The sequence below is a fragment of the Anabrus simplex genome, chromosome 2, assembly GCF_040414725.1.
Source record: "Anabrus simplex isolate iqAnaSimp1 chromosome 2, ASM4041472v1, whole genome shotgun sequence".
NCBI classification, from domain to species: Eukaryota; Metazoa; Arthropoda; class Insecta; order Orthoptera; family Tettigoniidae; genus Anabrus; species Anabrus simplex.
In genome coordinates, this window is record NC_090266.1 from 1,171,928,386 (window position 1) to 1,171,951,011 (window position 22,626).

The 22,626-nt window shown below is 38.5% G+C and overlaps 1 protein-coding gene across 1 annotated transcript in view; it reads right to left on the reverse strand.

Moving 5' to 3' along the window:
- rut (rutabaga) overlaps nucleotides 1-22,626 on the reverse strand; it is a 1,268,721-nt gene that overhangs the window by 27,001 nt on the left and 1,219,094 nt on the right. Inside the window, exon 25 of the mRNA XM_068226417.1 lies at nucleotides 20,090-20,213. Within this exon, the coding sequence (XP_068082518.1) occupies nucleotides 20,090-20,213 (124 nt within the window). The remainder of the gene's footprint in view (nucleotides 1-20,089; nucleotides 20,214-22,626) is intronic.

The following is a 22,626-nucleotide window of genomic DNA, read 5'->3' on the forward strand; positions in this document are numbered from 1 at the left end:
AAATGGGAAACCACAAAAACTATCTTCAGGGGTTCAAATCCACTATCTTCTGAATGCAAGCTCACAGTTGCTGGCACCTAACTGTATGGCCAACTCGCTCGGTACATGTTACTTGAAGCAGCTGTGAATATACACTTCTTTTATATGGTGGACAATAAGAACATTGTTGGGGGAGGGATAAAATGTGCTGGGGAGCACCTCTGAAAGAGTGATATTGAACAGCGTTTTTCTTGAAGATCTTATTGCAGCAATAAGCAAGAAGGAACCAAATCTGAAGTAAACTTGAATATGGTATTGAATGTATAGACATCAGAGAGGAATCTAAAAACAAAAGAAAGGAAAAATGAAGTGAAAAAACTGCGAAGGAAACTGAGTGAACCAGACCACCATTATATCATAAATATACCTATATTCTGAGTGGCCAAAAGTCATGGGAAGGGGTGTCCCATTAGAAAATGTGCCGTGTATGACCCCTGAGCATTGCGGCTAGTTGCAGCATAGCCGAGTGGTCTGTCACAGACACCAGTGTCATAAGGATGGCAACACGTCACGAGTTAACCCACTTTAAACATGGGATGATCATCGGCACACGGTGCACGGGTCATAACATTGCAGAGATTACATGCGAATTAAGGTTTTTAAGGTCAACAGTGTCGAGGCTGGATCTTCAATATCACAGAGAGAATATTACCACCCGCATAAACCGCCGCACAGGAAGACCACAGGTATTTAACGAATTGACATTATGTCGCCTCCTCAGAACCATACTGGGCCCTCAATGGGTTACTGCGAGTCAGATCACTGCTCGGTTAAATGTTGGTAGTCAGGAACCCATTTCTACCAGGACTGTAAGGAGGTAACTGCACCGCGCAGGTTTCACCAGCTGACGACCAACTCGTGTCCCTTTGCTGACACCGCGACACAGAGCTCAACGACGTGCATAGGCCCGCGAACATCGGCAATGGACCATGGAAGAGTGGCGGCATGTGGTATGGTCTGATGAACCCCGGTTTGAGTTGCATCAAGCTGACGGACACGTGAGAGTGTGGCGTATGCCCCATGAAGGTATGGATCCTGCGTGTCAACAAGGTTGTGTCCAGCGGGAGGTGGCTCAGTTCTGGTCTGGGCGGCGTTCTCATGGTCGCAATTAGGCCCCATTGTCCACCTGCAGGGAGCGCTGACAGGTGCACATTATGTGGACATTCCTTCAGACCATCTGTATCCCTTTCTGGCCTTAGAGTACCCGCAGTTGGAGGACCATTCCAGTGAAGTTACAACCATGGATTGGCCCTCTGACTCCCCCAATCTTTATCCAATCTATCATTTATGGATGCTGTTGATGTTGGTGTACGCTCCATAAACCCCGCACCAACTACACAAGATCAATTGTGGGTAGCAGTGCAATATGCATGGATCCAGATTCTTCCAGAATGATTCCAACACCTTGCAGAGTTGATGCCTCACCACATTGCTGCCGTTTTGAGGGCTCGTGGAGGAGCAACTCGTTATTAACATCACATTCAGTGTCTTTCCATGACTTTTGGCCACTCTGTGTATATTCACAGTGACATCATTTTAATATCCATTGAGGACTTCAAAGGCATTAATCTAATATTCTATCTTTAGAGTGTATTTCTCTTTTGTTTCAATGTGTGTGTTCACTCACACAATTTTTAAATTTTAATTTTAATGCAACATAATGTAATTTTTATATGCCCTTTTTCATCAGAATTTACATAATAAATTCAATGTAGGTGAAGATTTTCCAAATAGGGACAAAACAAGTCCTAACCGATCAAAAATGTTTGATGTAAAGGCCAAAGGCAGACATTTATGCAAGTGGAGGCACATGCTTCCCCTAGTGGACCGTCACTGCAGTGTCCTACATAAGAGGCTTGCAGTGATGTCTGAACGGCGCACTAGCCGCCAGTGTCTTGAAAAGGATTAGCAATCCAACTGATGAGCCCTCTGCTACACTGGGGCGAAACGCTTGTAATTTCACGATTGAAAAAGCCTAAAGAGCTTAAATTTTTTCAAGTCCTAACCATCTTCAGGGCTGCCGACAGTGTGGTTCGAATCCACTACCTTCTGAATGCAAGCTCAGAGTTGCGCACCCCTAATTGCATCGCCAACTCGCTCGGTACATCACGTCACTTGAAGCAGCTGTGAATATCCATACTTATGATATATGGTGGACAATAAGAACATTGTTGTGGTGGGGAGGGGGGCGGTAAACTGTGCTGGGGAACACCTTTCAAAGAGTGATATTGAATAGCGTTTTACATCTCTGAAATAGTGATCAACAAAAGCCGTAGGGAAAAAGCTATTTTGAGTAATTTTTGTTGAATTCATTTTCTGGTAGAATGAGCAATTATTGATATATCGGCTGAAAAATGTGTCTGATATTTTTCACAATCTAAAGTAGAAATATTAATCATCTCTAATAATGTGGCCATATCAGGTGTGGTTTTCTCCATACGCAGACTCATATTTACCAATGGGCAGACTGGGACAGTTGCTCCGAGTGGTAGAATTTAGGGGTTCATGTTTGTGCCTGAAAGGCCTAGGAAACATTTGCAAATTTTGATACATTCGATACTGCTACTTAACATTTTTTATAACAATTTTTTCCAAGAAACTATCTGGAAATGCTGTTCTTAAGCGTACACAAATTAAGCCATAAATATGCTTAAAAGTTGAATTTAATTTCCTATTTCTGGGTTTTTGCAACTTAGTTCTATGTTTTATTTTGATATTAATTTGTAAGGTATTGACTGTTACCGACTTAACATTTAACTTGAAATCATGTACTGTATATGGCCAAAAATCATTGAAATCAGCCAGCTCAAAACTGTGGGTTGTTGATATTCTGTTGGTGAACGCATAGAGAAGAGTTGGGCACCTGGGCGGCATACTTTAACAATCTAATATCTGCACAGAAGTAATATAGTCAACAATTACTCCTAATAACATATTTAATCAATTAGCTGAAAGATGCAATTTCCAGTTTGCAGTTGTACATTGCTCTCATTTTATGAGGAAACTTAGTATCATTCTGCCACTGGCCAACTTATGGCTCTCTCAACTGCAGCTTGTGAAGCCAGGCAACAGGTGATAGACACAAAACATCCCAGCAATCGGTTGCTTCCGAGAATTGTACCTGAATGTACATGCAATTATTGCTTGTGTATTGTGTATCTTGCTTGAGTCTTAAGTAATCAATTGAAAAAAGAAGTATCTGGATGAAAAACCAATTTACTTGGTGGAATGTTATGTAAAAAATGTAACTATAGAAGATGTATTTGGAGATTTGCTCGTAAATATCCTGATTCTAGAATTCCTACAAAATCTTGCATTTCACAGTTGACGAGAAAGTGGCCTACAACAGATTCAGTTTGTGATGTACAGAGGAAGTAGGAAAGACATGTTTTAACTAAAAAATAGACTTGGGGATATTCAGGAACAATTAGAACCAAGTCCCAGACAATTACCTAATCATCTAGCGCAGGAAACAAACATTCCCATGAGGTTGACCCACAAAGCAACTAGACTGCTGAAATTTCAACCATATGAAATAAGTTCGTGCAGGAACTTCCACCAGATAGAATATATATATATACATACTGCTATCGTATGCGACAGTAGATGGTACTACCTGCGATTGTCTGGCCGAGGGTCTGGCGGCCGATACCAAACCAGGCAAACTAAGGGAAAACCAATAGCTGCGAGCAGAGGAGTTTTCTCTTAGAAGGTTGAATAAGATGAGACCTTTGTGTGGGAAATAACACATAAATACATCAGCTGCTGCCTTGCAGTGAGGCAGGGGACTGCTAAAAGCTAAGGGAGACCACCCTGAAAAAAAAAAATCCTCTAGTACGTTAGGCCTAGCAAGTCAGTACAGGAGTACAATGCAGTTGCTTTCAAAACAAGAACGAGCCTTGGAAAGAAACATATTCTGAATGTCGACAATACTTCAAGTACTCTTGGAACTAATGACGATGTCATGTCCAATATTCATTCAAGATGCACTAGAAGAACCGATCATAGAAAAAAATCTTTGGATTGGAACCTTAAACGTTATGACTCTAACAGGAAAATGCAACAAAATCACGGATTTAATGAACCGTAGACATATTCACATCCTAGGACTAAGTGAAACCAAATGGAAAGGTTGCAACACAAGAATGTTAGAGGACGGATATAAATTATACTGGAGTGGTAATCCTGCAGGGGCGAGGAATGGAGTTGGTTTTATACTCCATAAAGACATTGATAGTGTAACAGATGTCTCCTTCATCAATGAGTGATTAATCAAAGCTAAAATATGCCTAAATGGAGAAACTCAAACTGTAATCCAAGTTTATGCTCCCCAGCAGGGTTGTAGCGATGACCAAAAAGCAAGCTTCCTAGAAAAACTAGAGGACATCATTGATGAAGAGAACATAATGATAATCGGGGATTTTAATGCCCAGGTAGGAACTGATTGGTCAGGTTATGAAGGCACTATTGGTCCATATGGATTTGGTAATAGAAATGAGGAGGGTGAACTTCTGCTTGATCTATGTACACGAAACCAACTCTTGGTGAAGAACTTGTGGTTTCAGAAACGGGATAGCCACAAGATAACGAGATACAGCTGGGATGGTCAGTATATATCAGTGTTAGACCTTATCATCACAGATAGGTCAAGTGGAGAAAAAGTGCATGATGTAAAAGTGATACCTAATGAGAGCCTTGATAGTGACCACAGACTCCTCATTGCAGACCTAAGAGTCACCAAACCTATTATTAAAGTAAACAAGAAGAAAAAAACACAAATTAAAGACTGGAAATTGAAAGATGTGGAAGTCAAACAGCAGTTTCAAGAAGAAATCAGAGCTAAAATACCAATAAGAGACATAAAGAAAGGTAATGAAGAATGGAATGATTTTAAGGCAAGTCTGGCTGGTAGTGCATATAAAATGTGTGGAAGAACAAGCAGAAGAGTGAGAGAGAAAAGAACATCTTGGTGGAATGATAAAGTGAAAGAAGCCATGATGAAAAGGAATAAAGCCAAAAAAGTTCTTGATGTGGCTAAGTCTGACAGAAGAATCAACAGCGACCGAATAGACAACAATAAATTGGAAGAGATGGCAAAGGAATATAGATACAGAAAGTTGTAAGTCAAGAGAATTGTATGGGAAGAAAAAGAGAAAAGTTGGAAAGAATTTACAACTAAACTGGAAGAAGACAGTAAAGGGAATATGAAAATGATATATGGAATAGTAAAAAGTAAAAGATCAGATAAAGAAACAATTACAGCTCTGGAGACAGCAGATGGGAATATAGTTCGCAATATGAAAGATATCATGGATACAATGCGGCAGTATTTTGACAAGCTCCTAAATGGCCCTAAAGAGATCTCTGTTGAGGATGTAGGACAGAAAACAATAGAGGAAGATATTCCAATTACATGGACAGAAGTAGAGCAAGCTCTCCATAGGATGAGAAGTGGTAAGTCAGCAGGAGCTGATGAAATTACAGCTGACATGATTAAAGCTGCTGGTCCGCCAGGAATACAGTGGCAGTATAGAGTTCTCAGAACAATATGGAAGGATAACGAAATACCTGAAGATTGGACAAAAGGGGTGATAGTTTTTATCTTTAAGAAAGGGAGTAGAGGAAAAGTGAAAATTACAGAGGCATTACCCTCTTATCACATGGCCTTAACATTATGGAGAAGATCATTGAAGCTAGAGTAAGGGATGTACTAGAACCTATCTTAGAAGAGGAACAACATGGCTTTAGGACTGGAAGAAGCACAACAGATCTGATATTTGCTTTGAGGATGTTGGCAGAGAAACACTGGGAAAGAGGAAAAGACCTAATTATTGCGTTTATGGACCTTGAAAAGGCATATGATAATGTTCCTAGATCAACTATTTGGAAAAGTCTTAGAAAACTTGGTGTACCGGAGTACCTTATTAGGAAGATCCAAATGCTATATACTAGTTGTAAAAGCTGTGTCAGAATTGGAGATGGTCACTCTGAATGGTTCAATACAACCAAGAGAGTGCAACAGGGAAGTGCCTTATGACCTCTTCTATTCATAGCAGTTACGGATACCATTTTAAAGGAACTAAAAGGAAAAGGTAATAAAGATCTTCAGGCTCTGGTGTTTGCAGTCAATGTGGCAATATGGGATGAAACAGAGGAGGGAGTGCAAAATAATCTGAATGCATGGTGTAAGAAGTTTGATAAATATGGAATGAAATTGAACCCATCAAAAACAGTAGCACTGAAAATCAGCAGACATAATACAGAATGCAACATAAAAATACAGGACCACCAAGTTGAAGCAGTACACCAATTCAGTTATTTAGAAAGTGTAATGGCTAGTAATAACAGAGCTGAGATAGAAATAACAAACAGAGTAACCAAAGGATCTAACTTTTACAGTATCGTTAGACACCTACTATGGGATGAGAAGGTCCTACAAAGAACAAAAATGACCCTGTACATCATATTTCATTCCCATCCTTACATATTCTCTGGGAACCTGCACACTAACATCAAAGGATTGTAGTAGAATTCAAGCCTGTGAAATGAAATTTCTTAGAACTGCCCTCCAAAAGACCTGACTTGATCATGTGAAAAATGAGATCCGATCTAACCTAGGTCTAAATGAATCAAGGGAGGAAAGACTTAGGTCATCTAGACTTAAATGGTTTGGGCACGTTAAACGAATGAATAGCACAAGGTTACCATGTGCTTATTTGGAAAAGAGAATAACAGGTAGAAGGCCAACTGGAAGACCAAGAGGAAGATGGATGGACCAACTGAGGGAAGACGTGGAGAGAAAAGGATGGAATTGCGAATCTGTCTCGGACAACGAAATGTTTTTGAATGAGCAACTTTGGAAGATGCTCGTTTTCAAACACCCTACCCGGCTCGCTGGAAGGGCAAACCGATGATGATGAAGAATTTGCTGCAAGAATAAGGTTCTGCAAGTGATTTCGTGAAAGAGTTTACAATGGAAATTTAGATCCACAACTAATCTTTATGTCTCATGAGGCACGGTTCCATCTTTCTGGACATGTAAATTCTCAAAACATGTGCTTGTGGAGTACCAAGAAACTATATATTGTACAGAATGTGCCATTCCACCCATTAAAAGAGGTATATAGTGTGCGGTAAGTGCACGGTGGATAATTGAGCCTATATTTTTCGATGACTGCAAGTATGCAAGAACAATTTCACATCCATTTTTTAATGAACTGACACAGGAAGATAAGGATTACAGATATTTTCAACAGGACGGTGCCACAGCCCATACCGCTCATAATTTTATATAATTTAACGTTTTTTATGCCTTTCTGAAAGAATGTTTCTTGAGGGGGCACTTTTCAATACATTATATGCTTTTAATGGATTTACATAAATAATGTTACATCATTACTATGTCTTAAGAGGGACATGTTTTGCCTAGTTTTTGGGCATCTTCAGCCACTTTCCTAATATCCAAGATCAAATTGTTTGCTAGGATCCTAGGCTTTATTTACAATAGAAATACTTAAAATAGTTAGGTTAACATGAATTGCTCTGTCTAAGAAGTTGTGTTTACACATACTGTATGTCTTATTAAAATAAAAATTTTGACATAATTATCACACTTTAAGAAGTTAAAATTATATACTAGTTCAATCCAATGTTAATTATAAGGACATTGGGCTGGCATGAATTGCTCAGTCTATAATGTCCAACATGTTGTGCAACCTATAAAAGCTTAATTAACTTGATTGTTGCTTTCTTTGTAATGTTTGTTTTGGGGTAAAAATTCACCTGTTGTTTCAAGAGATTCTGCTGATGTGGTCAATTGTCTGACTTTTTTATTTGTTGCCTTGTGGTGATTAAAATTAAGTAAGTCTGCTGTTGTGTAGGTCAGAAGAGGGGACTTGAACATTGTTCTCTCTGTTGTGCAGCTGGCTTACTCCTGTGATGCTTCCTGTCTGACTGAACAGAAAGCTATATGTTGTTCAATACAGACCCAATGATGAGATTTATAACTTGCAACAGTTTTTGATGGCCGGATTATTCCTACAGGTTTATATGCCCCTAGATCATCTGACCTTAATTACTGTTAAAAATTATGTCAGGGTTTTCCGGGCTTGTAGGCCGTGGTCCAGGAGCATGTGATGGTCCCAACGTTTCACCGAAGACTGCGTTCGGCCCTGTCAAGGGTTCTGACCGACTTTGAGAGCAGCCAAGATTTCAGTGGAATGAAGTGGTGATATAACTCTACCTCATTATATAGTGCAGGCTACGGTACGTTGCTCGCCTACTGGTCCACCATGCTTGGGGTGGGGGGCACTGATTGGCTGTTCTTTGGCCAATGGTTGAGGATTTCAAAATCCTGAAGGATACTATGGCCGAGGCAGAACAGAAAAAGCCTAACAGGTGATCAGTTGCCTGTCTCCGCCAAGGCAGGTCGATGTACATTGGGCTCCTTAATGCTTCAACCATTGGCCGAAGACCAGCCAATCAGCGACCCCCCTCCCCCCCCCCCCCACAGCATGGCGGATCAATAGGCGAGCAGCATACTATAGCCTGTACTATATAATGAGGTGGAATTACAATACCACTTCATTCCACTAAGAGCTTCGCTGCTATTGAAGTCAGTCAGAACCCTTGACAATGCCGAATGTGGTATTCTGTGAAATGTCGGGACCATGGCCTACAAGCCCGGAAAACTGACATGATTTGTAGCTCTGGCTGTGAAAGCCTCAACTGCTAAATTACCATGATTATTATCTTTGAGGAACCCTAAAGGGCAAAGTTTAACGAAATAATCACCATACAAGGTCAAAATAACACATGCCATACAGTCTATTATCTAAGTGGAATAACAGAACAGGAAAAACCCAGCAATAATATTACACTGACTATTGTTAACTGAGGTGTGTTCTATCTCTTTGCTGCTTACTTCTTAGCTTTAAACATTCAACCAATTGCCTAAGTTTACTTTCTCACTTATTTGCTAAGAAGGTAGCCACTTTTGACTCAGTTAATACAACTTTAAAGCTTTTCAGTTTGTTGAGAGTAGTAATTGTAACACATGTAACACCAGAACATACCTGTAAAAAATGCATTCTATTATTATATTATTTTATTGTTTGTGTGTTATATATTACAGGTACAGTATGTAATAGTGTTATATGTGTTATAATATTCGTTTTTTGACAGTCTGGAAAGCTTTAATGTTGTAATTTCTCACTTCGACAAAGTTTCTCTACTTTTCTACTTCAAGGCTGTAAGTTCCTATATCTCCAATCCACAACAGCCACACATTTTATGGTATGTACATCCAATGCTCAACAGAGGAATTAGAATTGTGCAACAAGAAACCGTAACTTCAAAATACGCCTTGGTTTTTTTCAACAGACCACTGACAAACATTCTTAAACATACCCAATGCTAAAAGGTTTAGGATGATTGGGTGTCAGAATTTTGTCCAACAGGTGTATGTAACGTGCTGGAAATAAACAACATTAAGGTATCACATTTAAACACCTTCCAATGCCACCAACCTACACTGGGATTGACCCTGCTATCAAGGTTAGAAGAAAAACAGCTAACCAACAATACTACGGCATCTGACAATTCTGTTCCTCATAGCTAGTAATTCCAAATTTCATATTCATACATGACAGTTACCAGATCACTCCCACATGTAAAAGTACGTATCGCTTAGTAACCCAGGATTTCCCTAAGTCCTTAATATGAATCAACAGCAACAAAAACCAAAACGACTCTCTCACATTTTGAACCCTTCACAGTGTTGTGAAGATTATGGCAATTGTTGAGTCACAGCTTTTCTGGTAGTAGCTGTTTAACATCGCACTAATACAGATAGGTTTCTGGCGATACTAGGGTACGAAAAGGACAAAACTGAGAAGGTAACAACTCTGGCCTTAAACAAAGTATAGCTCTGGCCTAGTGCTGAAATGAGAAACTACAGAAATACAAACTTACACCTACTCACTCAGAACATTGACAGGATTAAAGGTGAAAAAATTGAGGGATAAAATAGAGAAAAATAGTCTGAGAAAGTTTACACATTAGATGAATGAATAAAGAGAGACTTCCAAAAAAAAAAAAAAAAAACTACGGAATTATGAATGAAAGGAGAGACACATCAAGGACAATGCAGATCATGAAGATCAGCATTAAGCAATGGGATCAGGACTGGAGCTCAGCAATGGATGAGGAATGGCGGAAAGAGTAAAATGCAGCGGAACCATATGTGCCCTGATTCAGCTGCAACTGTGTAAGGGGAAATACCGATGATGACAATGCTGATAATTACGATGATGAAGGCAGTCCTTAATAAAACATAGTGCCATCAGTCTGTAATGATAACCTGTGGAGTAAGCATAAAGTGCTAAATATCTACATACATAAAATGTAAGGACTGATGATCTCAAAAATACCTCAATGAATTATTCTGCCACACTTATGAATACATAGCGATTGTAGCAGAAGAAGTTTTAGGCTGTTTATCACCTTCACCTACTATCACTTTTCCCACACTGGTGGGGTCACGAACTATGTCGCTCATGTGGATCTGGTACGGTTTTATGGCTGGATGCCCTTCCTTATGCCAACTCTACATGGAGGATTCACTATTGCGGGTTTCTGTGGTGGTCAGTAGTGTGATGTGATGTGATGTGCGAATATGAAGAGGAATGTGTAGGAAGCTGTAGGAATTAACCATACAAGTTAAAATTTCTGGTCCGGCCGGGAATTGAACCCAGGGCCCTCTGAACCAAAGGCAAGTATGCTGACCATTCAGCCAAGGAGCCAGACAGGCTGTTTATCATCTATATAGTACAATATAAAATAGTGAGATCAATTGGAAAAAATTGGAAACAGAAGCGCTACAACTGTTCTGTGCAGCTGATGTTTCCGCAGAGCGAGGCATGGAAGGGATGATTGAGCGAACTGTACTACACAAGACCAGGGGTAAAGTGGTCCCAGAACGCACCGGAACAGAGTCAGAAACCTATCTGGAAAGGCAGAACACAGTCTGAAACCTATTCCCCTTTAAATTGTCTGAAGTTTCTTTTGTTTTAAAGTAGTTTTCTTTCTTTCTTTTTTAATCTGTTTACCCTCCAGGCTTGGTTTTCTTATGGACCCAGCAAGGGATCCCACCTCTACTGCCTCAAGGGCAGTGTCCTGGAACGTGCGACTTTGGGTCGGGAGATACGACTGGGGAAGAGGACCAGTACCACACCCAGGTGGTCTCACCTGCTATGCTGAACAGGGGCCTTGTGGGAGGATGGGAAGTGTAAGGGATAAACAAGGAAGAGGGAAGGAAGCGGCTGTGGCCTTAACTTAGGTAATATCCCAGCATTTGCCTGGAGGAGAAGTGGGGAAACCACGGAAAACCTCTTTGAGGATGGCTGAGGTGGGAATTGAACCCCCTTATACTCAGCTGACCTCCAGAGGCTGAGCGAACCCCATTCCAGCCCTCGTACCACTTTTCAAATTTCGTAGCATAGCCGGGAATCGAACCTGGGCCTCCAGGGATGGAAGCTAATCACTAATAACAGAACTCCTGCAGAACAAAATTTTGGCACCTCAAAGTCTCCAAAAACCATAAAATTAGTTAGTGGGATGTAAAAGAACAATAACATTTCTTTTTGTTTTTTTTCCTTGATCCCCCTTGGCTAGGTTTTTGCTTCTGGAAGTCTTGAGTTTTGATCTAGTTTACAACGTACATAAAAAGGTAACATTAATAAAAAGTGAATGTGTATTTAATGAAGATGAGAGGACCTTATTCAGTTATTTTAACACATGGATGGACTGCAAAGAATATGGAGAATCTACTCACAAAAAGGAAGTTAGTGATGATGGCAACATTGTTAATGTACTGTAAGTGATTTAAGTTCAGATGCCAGCAGTACTGTAGTTCTTCCTGTGCAGTATCTGCAAGTGAAAGTTTGTCTTCATATCCAAAGTACTGGATATGCAAAATACAATAACCATGAAACTTCTTGAATGGATAGCCTTGGCTAATTATTGAAGATAAGAAAATTGGTTGTACAGTAGTTCAAAGGGACTAGAAATTGATTTGGTGTTGAAAAAATACCAGAGCTCTATATTTCAAAAATGTGGGAAAACAATGAGGTGACGTATTATGGAAGCAAGAAATGAGAACAACAAATATCACTGAGGAAGTAAACATTTTATCATAAAAAGTCAAGGTGCAGATCGAAGATCCCAGATAAATTAAATCTTGCAAAGAAGCAGCAATTACAACGTATAATTGGTCAACAACTCAGTAAACAGCATGCATATATCAAATACCCTAATTTAATAGATATATAGGTAGCCAGTGGGTAGGATAAGGGTATAGGCCTTCAGAGTCTTACATCAGCCCCCAGTATAATAAATTGTATTAATGTTATTCAAGGAAATATTTTCAGTTGATTCTAAATTGTAGGTTATTCGAGATAAATTGTCAACAATATAATCAAAAATACTTTTAATAGAATATATCTGTGTATCTTTCAGTGGTAACGAAACAATTATATTTTTCCTTGAATTACTTTAGTTGAAGTCTGTTTCATCTGAGAGTATAGTGAATACACTTTTAACCGATTATATTCTTATGGCCTCTCACATTAATTTGATTGGTGTATGTAAAGATTGTGAGAGTTCTATGATGGCTAAAAGTCTGAAATTACCGAGTCTGAAGTATCGAGTGGCATCGTCTGCATCATAGAATATAATTCGATCCTGTCTTAAGTCCAGTGGTATATGAAGGTGCTCAGATTTACTGGCACATAAAAGAACTCCTGCAGGACAAAATTCCATTACCTCGGTGTCTCCAAAAACTGTCAAGAGTAGTTAGTGGGACGTAAAGAAAGACATCATTAACAGAATAGTACTAAGTGTTGGTAATACTGTAAACTCAGTGTCTGGAGTGGATGCATTTTAGATTTTCATGGATAAAGTCTATTCATTGTACCGTAGATACAGTAAAACCTGCTAAATGCGGAACGTCTATAAAGCAGAAACTGTGCCAATGTGTACGAACGTTATAGTCCCGGTGCATTGGATATGTCTTTTCATGTTATTTATGTTGTATAAAGCGGAATCTGTTCAATGTGAAAACGGAAAGAAATTATGAAAATAATTACTGTATAATGCAGCAATTATGCTTTAGCTGTGGAATTTATTTAGGCATACCCGGTACTGCAGGTACATAAATATTTTTCCAGGGGAAGAGTCAGGTGTTTACAGACCATAACACGCTGCTCTAGTGAGGTCTGGGTTTCCCAAATTCCTGGTAGAATGGGATTTAAATCTCCACTAATTGTCTGACTCTTGCCATGGATCATAGAGATCTTTATCTTGAGGTACAACTTTAGCCCAATTCTAAGGTAAACAGTTCCCTTACTTTGTGTCCCGTCAGTAAATTTGTGTCGGTTTTGAAGCCACCATGATGGCTAAGAAATATACGTCACTAACATCGAACAAAAAAGTGAAAGTTACTGAAGCGAGTGAAAAGGAAAAGTTGTCTGTGCGTGAAATTATGTCGCGTTTCAGATGTGGAACAACTTAAGTTTATGAGACTTTAAAACATGAGGACAATATTACTAAGCAGTGGATGGAGGGGAATGGACAAATGAAGAGGAAATCTAAGGTAACAGGCATTGAAGAAATCAATGATTTAGTCTGGGAATGGTTCGTCAGTACCCGTTCGAGAAACCTTCAAGTCAGTGGACCTATGCTACAGAATGAGGCTCTTGCAATTGCTAAATCACTTGGCAATACTGCCTTTAATGCATCAACTGGGTGGCTGGAGAGTTTCAAAACAAGACACAATATCGTATGGAATGAAGTCTGTGAAGAGTCCAAAGACATCGGTGAAATGTAGTAGTCAAGTGGAAATCGAAGCTGCAAAATTTAATTTCTGGCTATGAACCTAAAGACATTTTTAACGCCGATGAAACAAGCTTGTTTTTTCGAGCCTTCACGGGGAAAAGTGTGGTGTGAGTAAAATGTCAAAAGAAAGACTTACAGTACTGTTGTGTGGTAACATGGAGGGGGAAATGGATAAGTCCCTAGGCTTTACTATAATATACCTATCATTTATAAACACTTTTTTTTTTTTTTTTGCTTTACGTCGCTCTGACACAGATAGGTCTTATGGCGACGATGGGACAGGGAAGGGCTAGGAGTGGGAAGGAAGCGGCCGTGGCCTTAATTGAGGTACAGCCCCAGCATTTGCCTGGTGTGAAAATGGGAAACCACAGAAAACTATCTTCAGGGCTGCCGATAGTGGGATTCGAACCTACTATCTCCCGGATGCAAGCTCACAGCCGCGCGCCTCTACGCGCATGACCAACTCGCCCGGTAAACACATTTTAAATGGCCCTTGTAATTATTAATCAAATTTTTATGTAAGCTTTGTCTTTTTGGCAGCCTCCAAATGGGGGAAGCAGAAATAAATGCATTTCTCTATAAATTTAACTGTAGGATGAAGAAGGAGAATCGCAAAGTTGTTCTTTCTCCCGACAATGCCACTTGTCACCCACATATGTTGCTTTCCAATGTCAAGCTAGCCTGGTTTCCACCTAACATAACCAGCGTTGTTCAACCTATTGACCAAGGAGTGATTTACACCTTTAAATCTCACTACAGGCATTTATTGATGCAGTTACTGATAAAGAATGTTGATACAGCTGACAGCACCTACTCCCTTGCACGCTAAGTTTCCATGCTGGATGCTGTCAACTGGATCAGTTTGGCTATGAAGCAGATCAAACCTCAAAGAGTCAAAAAGTGTTTTGCAAAAGCAGGATTTGCAGAAAATGATGATGTCGGCACACCTGAGGAAGTGACTGAAAATGCTGCACTGATATCTATGCTGAGTCAACAACAGAATTTACCATGTAATGTAGATGAATACATTCGCAGCGATGACCAGCCTGCTACTTACTACAGTTTCCAGTCTGCTGTACAGCTTCCAAAGATCTGCCGTACAGAGAATGAAGAAGATGATCATCCGAGGGATAAAGACGAGGAGGAGTAGGAGGAGGACGAGGAGGAGGAGGAAAGAGAAAAGTCAGGAAAAAATACGCACTCGTGAACAAGCTATTGAGTGTGTCAGGGACATTATGAAATTTGTTGTCAAGTCTAATTCACAGCACTTCTTGAGCTACTGTACAGCGCTAAAGACTGCATTGAGAAAGACATGATATCAAGGATAGTGAAACAGGTTTCTTTGTTAGACATGTGGAAGAAGGAATAATTTGACAAATACAGTATTGTGTTTATTGTGTTATATGTATATTGTAGTTTGTTTATTAAACATGTGGAATATGGCAGAAATTGTGTTATACAGTATGTGTTACAGTACATGTACATACTGTAGTTTGTCTATTAAACATGTGGAATAAGGCAGAAATTGTCTGGTTTTCATTGAGTATGGTACAAATAGTACCTACTGTACATAATATGTTGAGTGCAGGCCTATGCGAGAGTAATAAAAACCTACTGTACATCAAGATATTGTGTTGCTGAGATTCATATCACCAGAACTAGACTAATGGATCAGGGGTAAGTAATTTGTGAATCTTTTTGTATAATTTTGTTCAATCCGGAAACTTGTCTAATTCGGAAAAGAAACTCGGACCCTTGCGATTCCGCTTTGAGCAAGTTTTACTGTACCAAAGAAATCAATATCAACTACAGTCTAATGACCTAGGACTGCATATAGCAAAAGTAGGGAGTATTCTGTCTGTCCACTGGGTAGCTTCATCTTACAGAGCTGCTGAGGCAGCCGTAAATAGTTACAAAGCTCTGTATGAATATTTTCTAATGGCATCAGATGATCAGAATCATAGATCTAAAGAACATTAAATGTGTAAAGTTCTCTGTCTTCATATTTGTTCACACGAGTTTGTGTTTAATCGAGCACTATTAACTGATGTTTTTTATGAAGTTAGAATAATTAATGAGTTACTGCAGAAAGATTCTACTAGTCTGACTGATGACTATAGAATAATTCATAGAAGCATTTGGGCTATTGAAGGAATGAGAGAATGCCCTGTAAAATATTTGAAGGAAGATTAAATTGTCATACAGAATGGAAATTTTTCTGATGTTTCACTGAAAATGGTGAGAATCTGTGAGAATCTGAAATACTGATTGCTAACAATTTCCTCCAACTGCAGTTCTGTAAGTGATGCTGCCACTACATCAGAGTTCAAATCACTGATTGAACAAATCAAGTAATGGAACCTTCTACATGGCCAGCAGATGTAGATATTCCATGGCTTGAAGGGAGAACAAATTTGCACAACTATGTAAAAGTCATTTGACTTGGTTCATGAAGACTTTAGGGATTTCATAAACAGAGTGAAAGACAATTTGAATAAAGCGAGTCCAACTATATCAGCATTGCCAATAACTCATGCTAAATATTAAAGGGGATTTAGCACTTTGGATGTCATCATTCAAGAACTGCCTTTTGACTGAAAATGTGCCTAGTTTGCTGTTCATCAACATATTCCAGCCACGAGTTTTGTGGGATCCAACACCTCATGTATATGCTGTAAGTATAATGTATGTACCTAATAGCTCTAGATATCAACAAAGTTATAAGGCCGATTGCAGAAATGATGACTAGTTTTAAGCCTTAGACAACATCTACCTAAATGACGTCTAAAACGAGCACAGTCTTCCATTGCATAAACAACGTTCAGTCAATGTTTACCTAGACATCGCTTAAAGTTTCAATATTGGTTCGAAAATTAAGATGTAAGTATCTTTCATGCAACTCTTTGCATGTCGCAACCAATGAAATTTGTTGGTGCGCACGCCGAACGCCAGTCAGCTGTCTTCCTACACATTACTTAAATATGGCTAAGCATGAGAATGACTTGCCCACAGATAAGAGTATCGCTTTCGGTGGAAATTCTCATATTATCGACACTAAGCGACACGCCACCGTACGGGGAAGTGTAGCTTTGATTATGGCGTTGTTACAGTGAGTGTAATCTACTCATAAATATGGTAGCTTCGACGAGGAGAGGATGAAGCAACAGTAATGTGTTACCGAGTGTGTTGTATGGGCCATAAAGATGTAGCTTACATTCTGGAGATCGTAGGTTCGAAACGCATTATCGGCAGCCCTGAAGATTGTTTTTCGTAATTTCCCTATTATTACACCAGGCAAATACTAGGGCTGTTATTATGGACACGGCTCTTCTTCCCCAGTCCTCTTTAAACAATAATCACCACCATCACCACCACTTGCCTTTTCCTATCTGATAGTTGCCGAAAACTTATACGATTATATAATTATATAAAAAACCCATACAACCTACTTTTTAGTTTTCATTATTGTGTGTGTTTACTTGGCAGTAAATATAAGTGAATCCCTCCCGGTTGATGTATGCGACAGCCTCTGACAATTGGGACATGTAATTCTGATATGTATGTAGTCGAAGTGACCCATAATTCCATGGAAATTATCCCATGTATATAATAAAATATATCGGTTGCCAAGAATTGTATTCAAGTTGACAATTACCGGACTGTCCCTTTGTCAGTCTCAAGAAACAAGTCTCTCGAAAAGCGAAACCTTATTTTTAAGATCTATCTCCCCGTATATGTTAAACGAATTGCTGCGATTTAGCAGCGGGCTACCCACAGAGAGGCCATCGGACTAACCTTTCTTCCCAGAATCGTCTCAACATGATAATACAAATTATATGTTTCATGGTACATAACATCTGATTGTGATTCACTCCTCTCATTTGAGGTTAAACAGTGCTCTCGGCAGTGTTTAAACATGACCGGTTGAACATCGGTTTTAGACAGTGTCTAAGTGATAAATCACGTCTTGGCAATGCGGCAGCCAAACTTAGGTATTGCCGGGCTGAGTGGCTCAGACAGTTAAGGCGCTGGCCTTCTGACCCCAACTTGGCAGGTTCGATCCTGGCTCAGTCCGGTGGTATTTGAAGGTGCTCAAATACGTCAGCCTCGTGTCGGTAGATTTACTGGCACGTAAAAGAACTCCTGCGGGACTAAATTCCGGCACCTCGGCGTCTCCGAAAACCGTAAAAGAGTAGTTAGTGGGACGTAAAACAAATAACATTAATTATTAATTAAACTTAGGTATTTGTTTAACCGTAGACATCGTCTAAATACCGTTTCTGCAATCGGCCCATACTGTCTAAGTTACCTTAGGCATAACTCAGTCACTAACTAGCATGTATCAATTCTTACCTCTATCAATTTATTTCTCCACATTCCCTTAACAATATTGAATAATTTGGCATTTCTTCCTGGGTGCATCCACTCTCTGTTCAATAACTTTACAACAATATACAATTGAGTTTCATTAAATATTTTCCTCCTATCCTCCTCATCCATAAATTTCCCGTCCCATTTCTTTAGAAGATAATAAACATGTGTTATCATCCCTATTCTGTCTGTATGCTTTACTTTTGTGTACTCACATTAACCACCATATTATTCCCCTCATTTCTATATTTTTTTTTTTTTTTTTGTTATATTATCTACATTTGTCCTCATTCTCTAAATTACATTAGATAATTCCCCTAGTGACTTCTTATTTTTTACACTGTGAAGCAATTTGTTTATTTACAATATCCTTGACTCTTAGGACTTTTTTCTTTGCTGCTCTGAACAATCACTTTCCCATTCCCACCTTTTCTGAAATGTTCCTTACCCCATCCACCCAGTATCCCAGTATTCTTGGTGCTGGTAGGGTATCTTCACCACCTGATCCCAACTTCAGTCTTAACAGATACGTAATTGTTTAACAGTATCTCCCTGTAGACTTATATCATTGCACATCATTTTTACACCAAAACTGGCTATACAATTCGGTAGCCTCATTATTAATTTAACAAATTTACATGTGATTACCTCAAGTGTAGAAACTTTTTCTTCAACTCCCCAGATCTCTGCTCCGTACAATACCTTTGATTTAACTACTGCATTAGTCTGGCTCCATGGCTAAATGGTTAGCATGCTGGCCTTTGGTGACAGGGGTTCCGGGTTCGATTTCCGGCAGGGTCAGGAATTTTAACCATCAATGGTTAATTTCGCTGGCACGGGCGCTGGGTGTATGTGCCGTCTTCATCATCATTTCATTCTCATCACGACACGCAGGTCGCCTATGGGAGTCAAATCAAAAGAGCGGCACCTGGCGAGCTGAACCTGACCGTGGACACTCCCGGCACTGAAAGCCATACGCCATTTCACTTCAACTACTGCATTAAATACATTTTTATACACCCTGAGATTAGTGTTTTGCAACTTTTTGTCCACAATGTTCATAGTTTACAAAGCACTCATACCCTTTAGTTTTGTTCTTTTTATTTGTTCTGACCATTTTCCATTTCCACTTATTTATTATCATACCCAGGGACTCAATTTTCTTAACAACTTCTAATTTAGCCTCACCCATCCCCCATTTTTCATTCTTCGATAATTTATAGCCTAACAACTTTAACAGAACGTCCAGCCAGCATTTCTAATGTTTATTTCATCTGGGCTCCATTTCATGACACATCTATATGAATTAGTATGTTTTAAGTAATTTTAAATCAGTTTTAACCAGTAATGATGGATCTTAGTGCCCAAAAACCAGTTTTGAACTGAACACTAGTGTGCTGACATGACTGTTTGATGATGATGATGATGATGATGATAATATGCAACCATCAGCAGTGTTTTTAACATAATGGCTTTGATATTTGATGATGATTATAACTCAACACTTAAGATTGTCAACATGAAATATCACATTTCACTCAATTGGATTCTGCTTACAATTGTAGATACATGGCTAGGATCAAGAGACAAAGTCATGTTAAATTACAAGCTTACTTGTTTGATGCCAAAAGTTAAAGTAAACTAAAAGGGAATTATTATTATTATTATTATTATTATTATTATTATTATTATTATTATTATTATTATTATTATTATTATTATTATTATCTCTCAGTGAAAAAAGGATTACAGTCACTATGAAACTAATTAATTACAAAGTAATTACCTGGCGCTCCACCTCCTCAGCAATGCGCTGCTCTTCACGCTCAAAACTTTCCACATCACTATTCTCTTTCTTCTCATCACCTTCCTCCAGGTTTTCATACTCACTCACTTCCTTGTTGTGACTCCTGGAAATGAATTAAACCAAGTCTGTACAGATCTGTGATGAGAAAAAGTGGAAAAATCACACTGTATTTTGTGAAGACTCTGTATAATTATGCAACACAATTACATACACCACTAATTTCATGAAAATATAGTGAATTATTTTCCTTTACCACATTGCAGTGACCTCTGTAAGATTACTGTACTTCATTTATTTTCAAAAGAGAGCCTGAACTGGGGCAAAAATCTGACAGAGCTTAGTTATCCTTAAAAGTTGCTTGCTTTCCTCCCCTTCCTCACAAACTCATGCACTGAAGATAAATAACAAGGCCTGATAATCCTACTGACTTCTTTTAAAACATCAATCATCACTACCATCATCATATAGAATAACATACATTTTATATACATTCAAAGGGCATATGAAATAAATGGTATCAAAGAAAGATAGTGAAATGTTCTGATAGCTATATCTCATCACAATCTTCATTCAATTCATGACAACCAAAACTGAACATCAATTAATCAGAACATAAAGGAATTTTGTTGTAATTTAAGGAATTTTTCAGTGAAGAAATTTTTATAAATTTAATTCAATTTGATTTATTGCACACTACGAGAATTTTATCCCAATTATAGCAGAATTCCTTTTGATACCTTGTAAAATTACAAGTAATTATCACTTAATACAGCATTAACCAAACAAACCTAATCTAATTCAATCTAACATATTGTTAGTGAGGGCTTAGGTTAGCCATAAATTTTTCAAAAATCTTCTCCTAATAATATTTTGTCTATCAATGGAAGCAGTAAATTGTTTGAACTATATTTTCAAGCTTGTCCTACAACATTTACATGTTAATGGCTATGATTCTTCACATTTAAGATGAACATAGATGTTAAGTTACAATGAGACAAAATAACTTGAGCCCTGCGCGGATATACAAAATAATATCCGCATCCACACTTCCTTCATCCGCACCCGCATCCGCGAATGGTTATCCGCATCCGTAAAATGGTTATCCGCAGATAATTTAAATATTTAACTACAGTATATTACACCCAAGGCATTGAGAAGTATAGCTCTGTTAACATAATACAACAGGCCTGACACCTGGCATCAGAACCCCTACAGGTTTTTGAGGGACTTTTTCTTGCGACAACTACCGGCGTATTGAACTTGTTCCTTCCTTTCATTAATTGTGGGCAGGAGTCAGTTAGGCTTAGGTCAGATTTATGGCTTTATGGTCTCAAGGCTCTTTATATATCGCTATTCTCCTATACCAAAGTCAAGGGTCACCTAACTACAAGCAAAAACAAGAGTATACCTGAGTGAAAATCAATAAACATCATTATTTAGAAAATATCAGCAAAATTATCCGCACTGCCATACAGTTTGTATCCGCCAAGACTCTAACTTAGCGGATATCTGCAGATAAATCCGCACATATCCGGATCCATGCAGGGTTCTAAAAATAATCAGCCAAGTTTTATCAATAGATATTCTCAGTATAAGGTGTCTCCACAGATTACCTCATTTATACAAGGAGCTAATTTCCAGGTGATTCCAGGTCACTGGTACAAAAATTAAGACACTTCTAGCACAATGGACACCTGCAATATCTAAATGGTCCCACTTAAACAACACAGATATAAAGTTGTTGGCAGTTGACCATGTAAGATGTACAGATACAAAATAGTCATGAAACTAACGACAGGGACAACATTGAGTAAGTCTTCTCAGTGTATTTCTTATAGCGCCAAAAATTAACAAAACTAATACTGTATTATTCTAATAAAATATACAAACTCTATTTCTACCTTAAATACTTGCACGAAACAAAGTTTTTCAAACACTGTTTCTATTCGCTCTATCAAAAAAGAAATATGTTCTCATTCTATCATTTCTTCATGCAATGCACATTATTAAGAACATGCAATGAAACTAACATCAATTACAAGATGAAAGAGACTAATAAAAGTAAAATATATTTTACTGCCATATGTTTCATACCTATTATTTCCTCATACTGGAAGATTTCCTACTCAAGGACAACTACAGAGATAAGCATACAAAATATCATATTGTACATTCAGAAACTCTGAACAGAATTCAACAATCACCACAGAAAATCTAATCTAATGTTGGAATAGACACAATATGCCAACTTGAAAATATTTCAAGACACTAAATTCTGAATATTTAAAATATTTAAGTATAAATATTTCAATAGTTTTGTTGAAGTTACTTCTTAGAAAAACATGATATTTTCCCTGCATTATTGTGAGAAACTCCACACGAATGTACATAAATAAATTCTTTACTTTTTCTGCACTGGATAAGTAAATTTTAATGAATTCCTTAAATATCTGTGTGGGTTTGTGAGGGAAGGGAGGAAAGAAGGCAACTGTTTAGGATAACTAAGTCATGTCTTC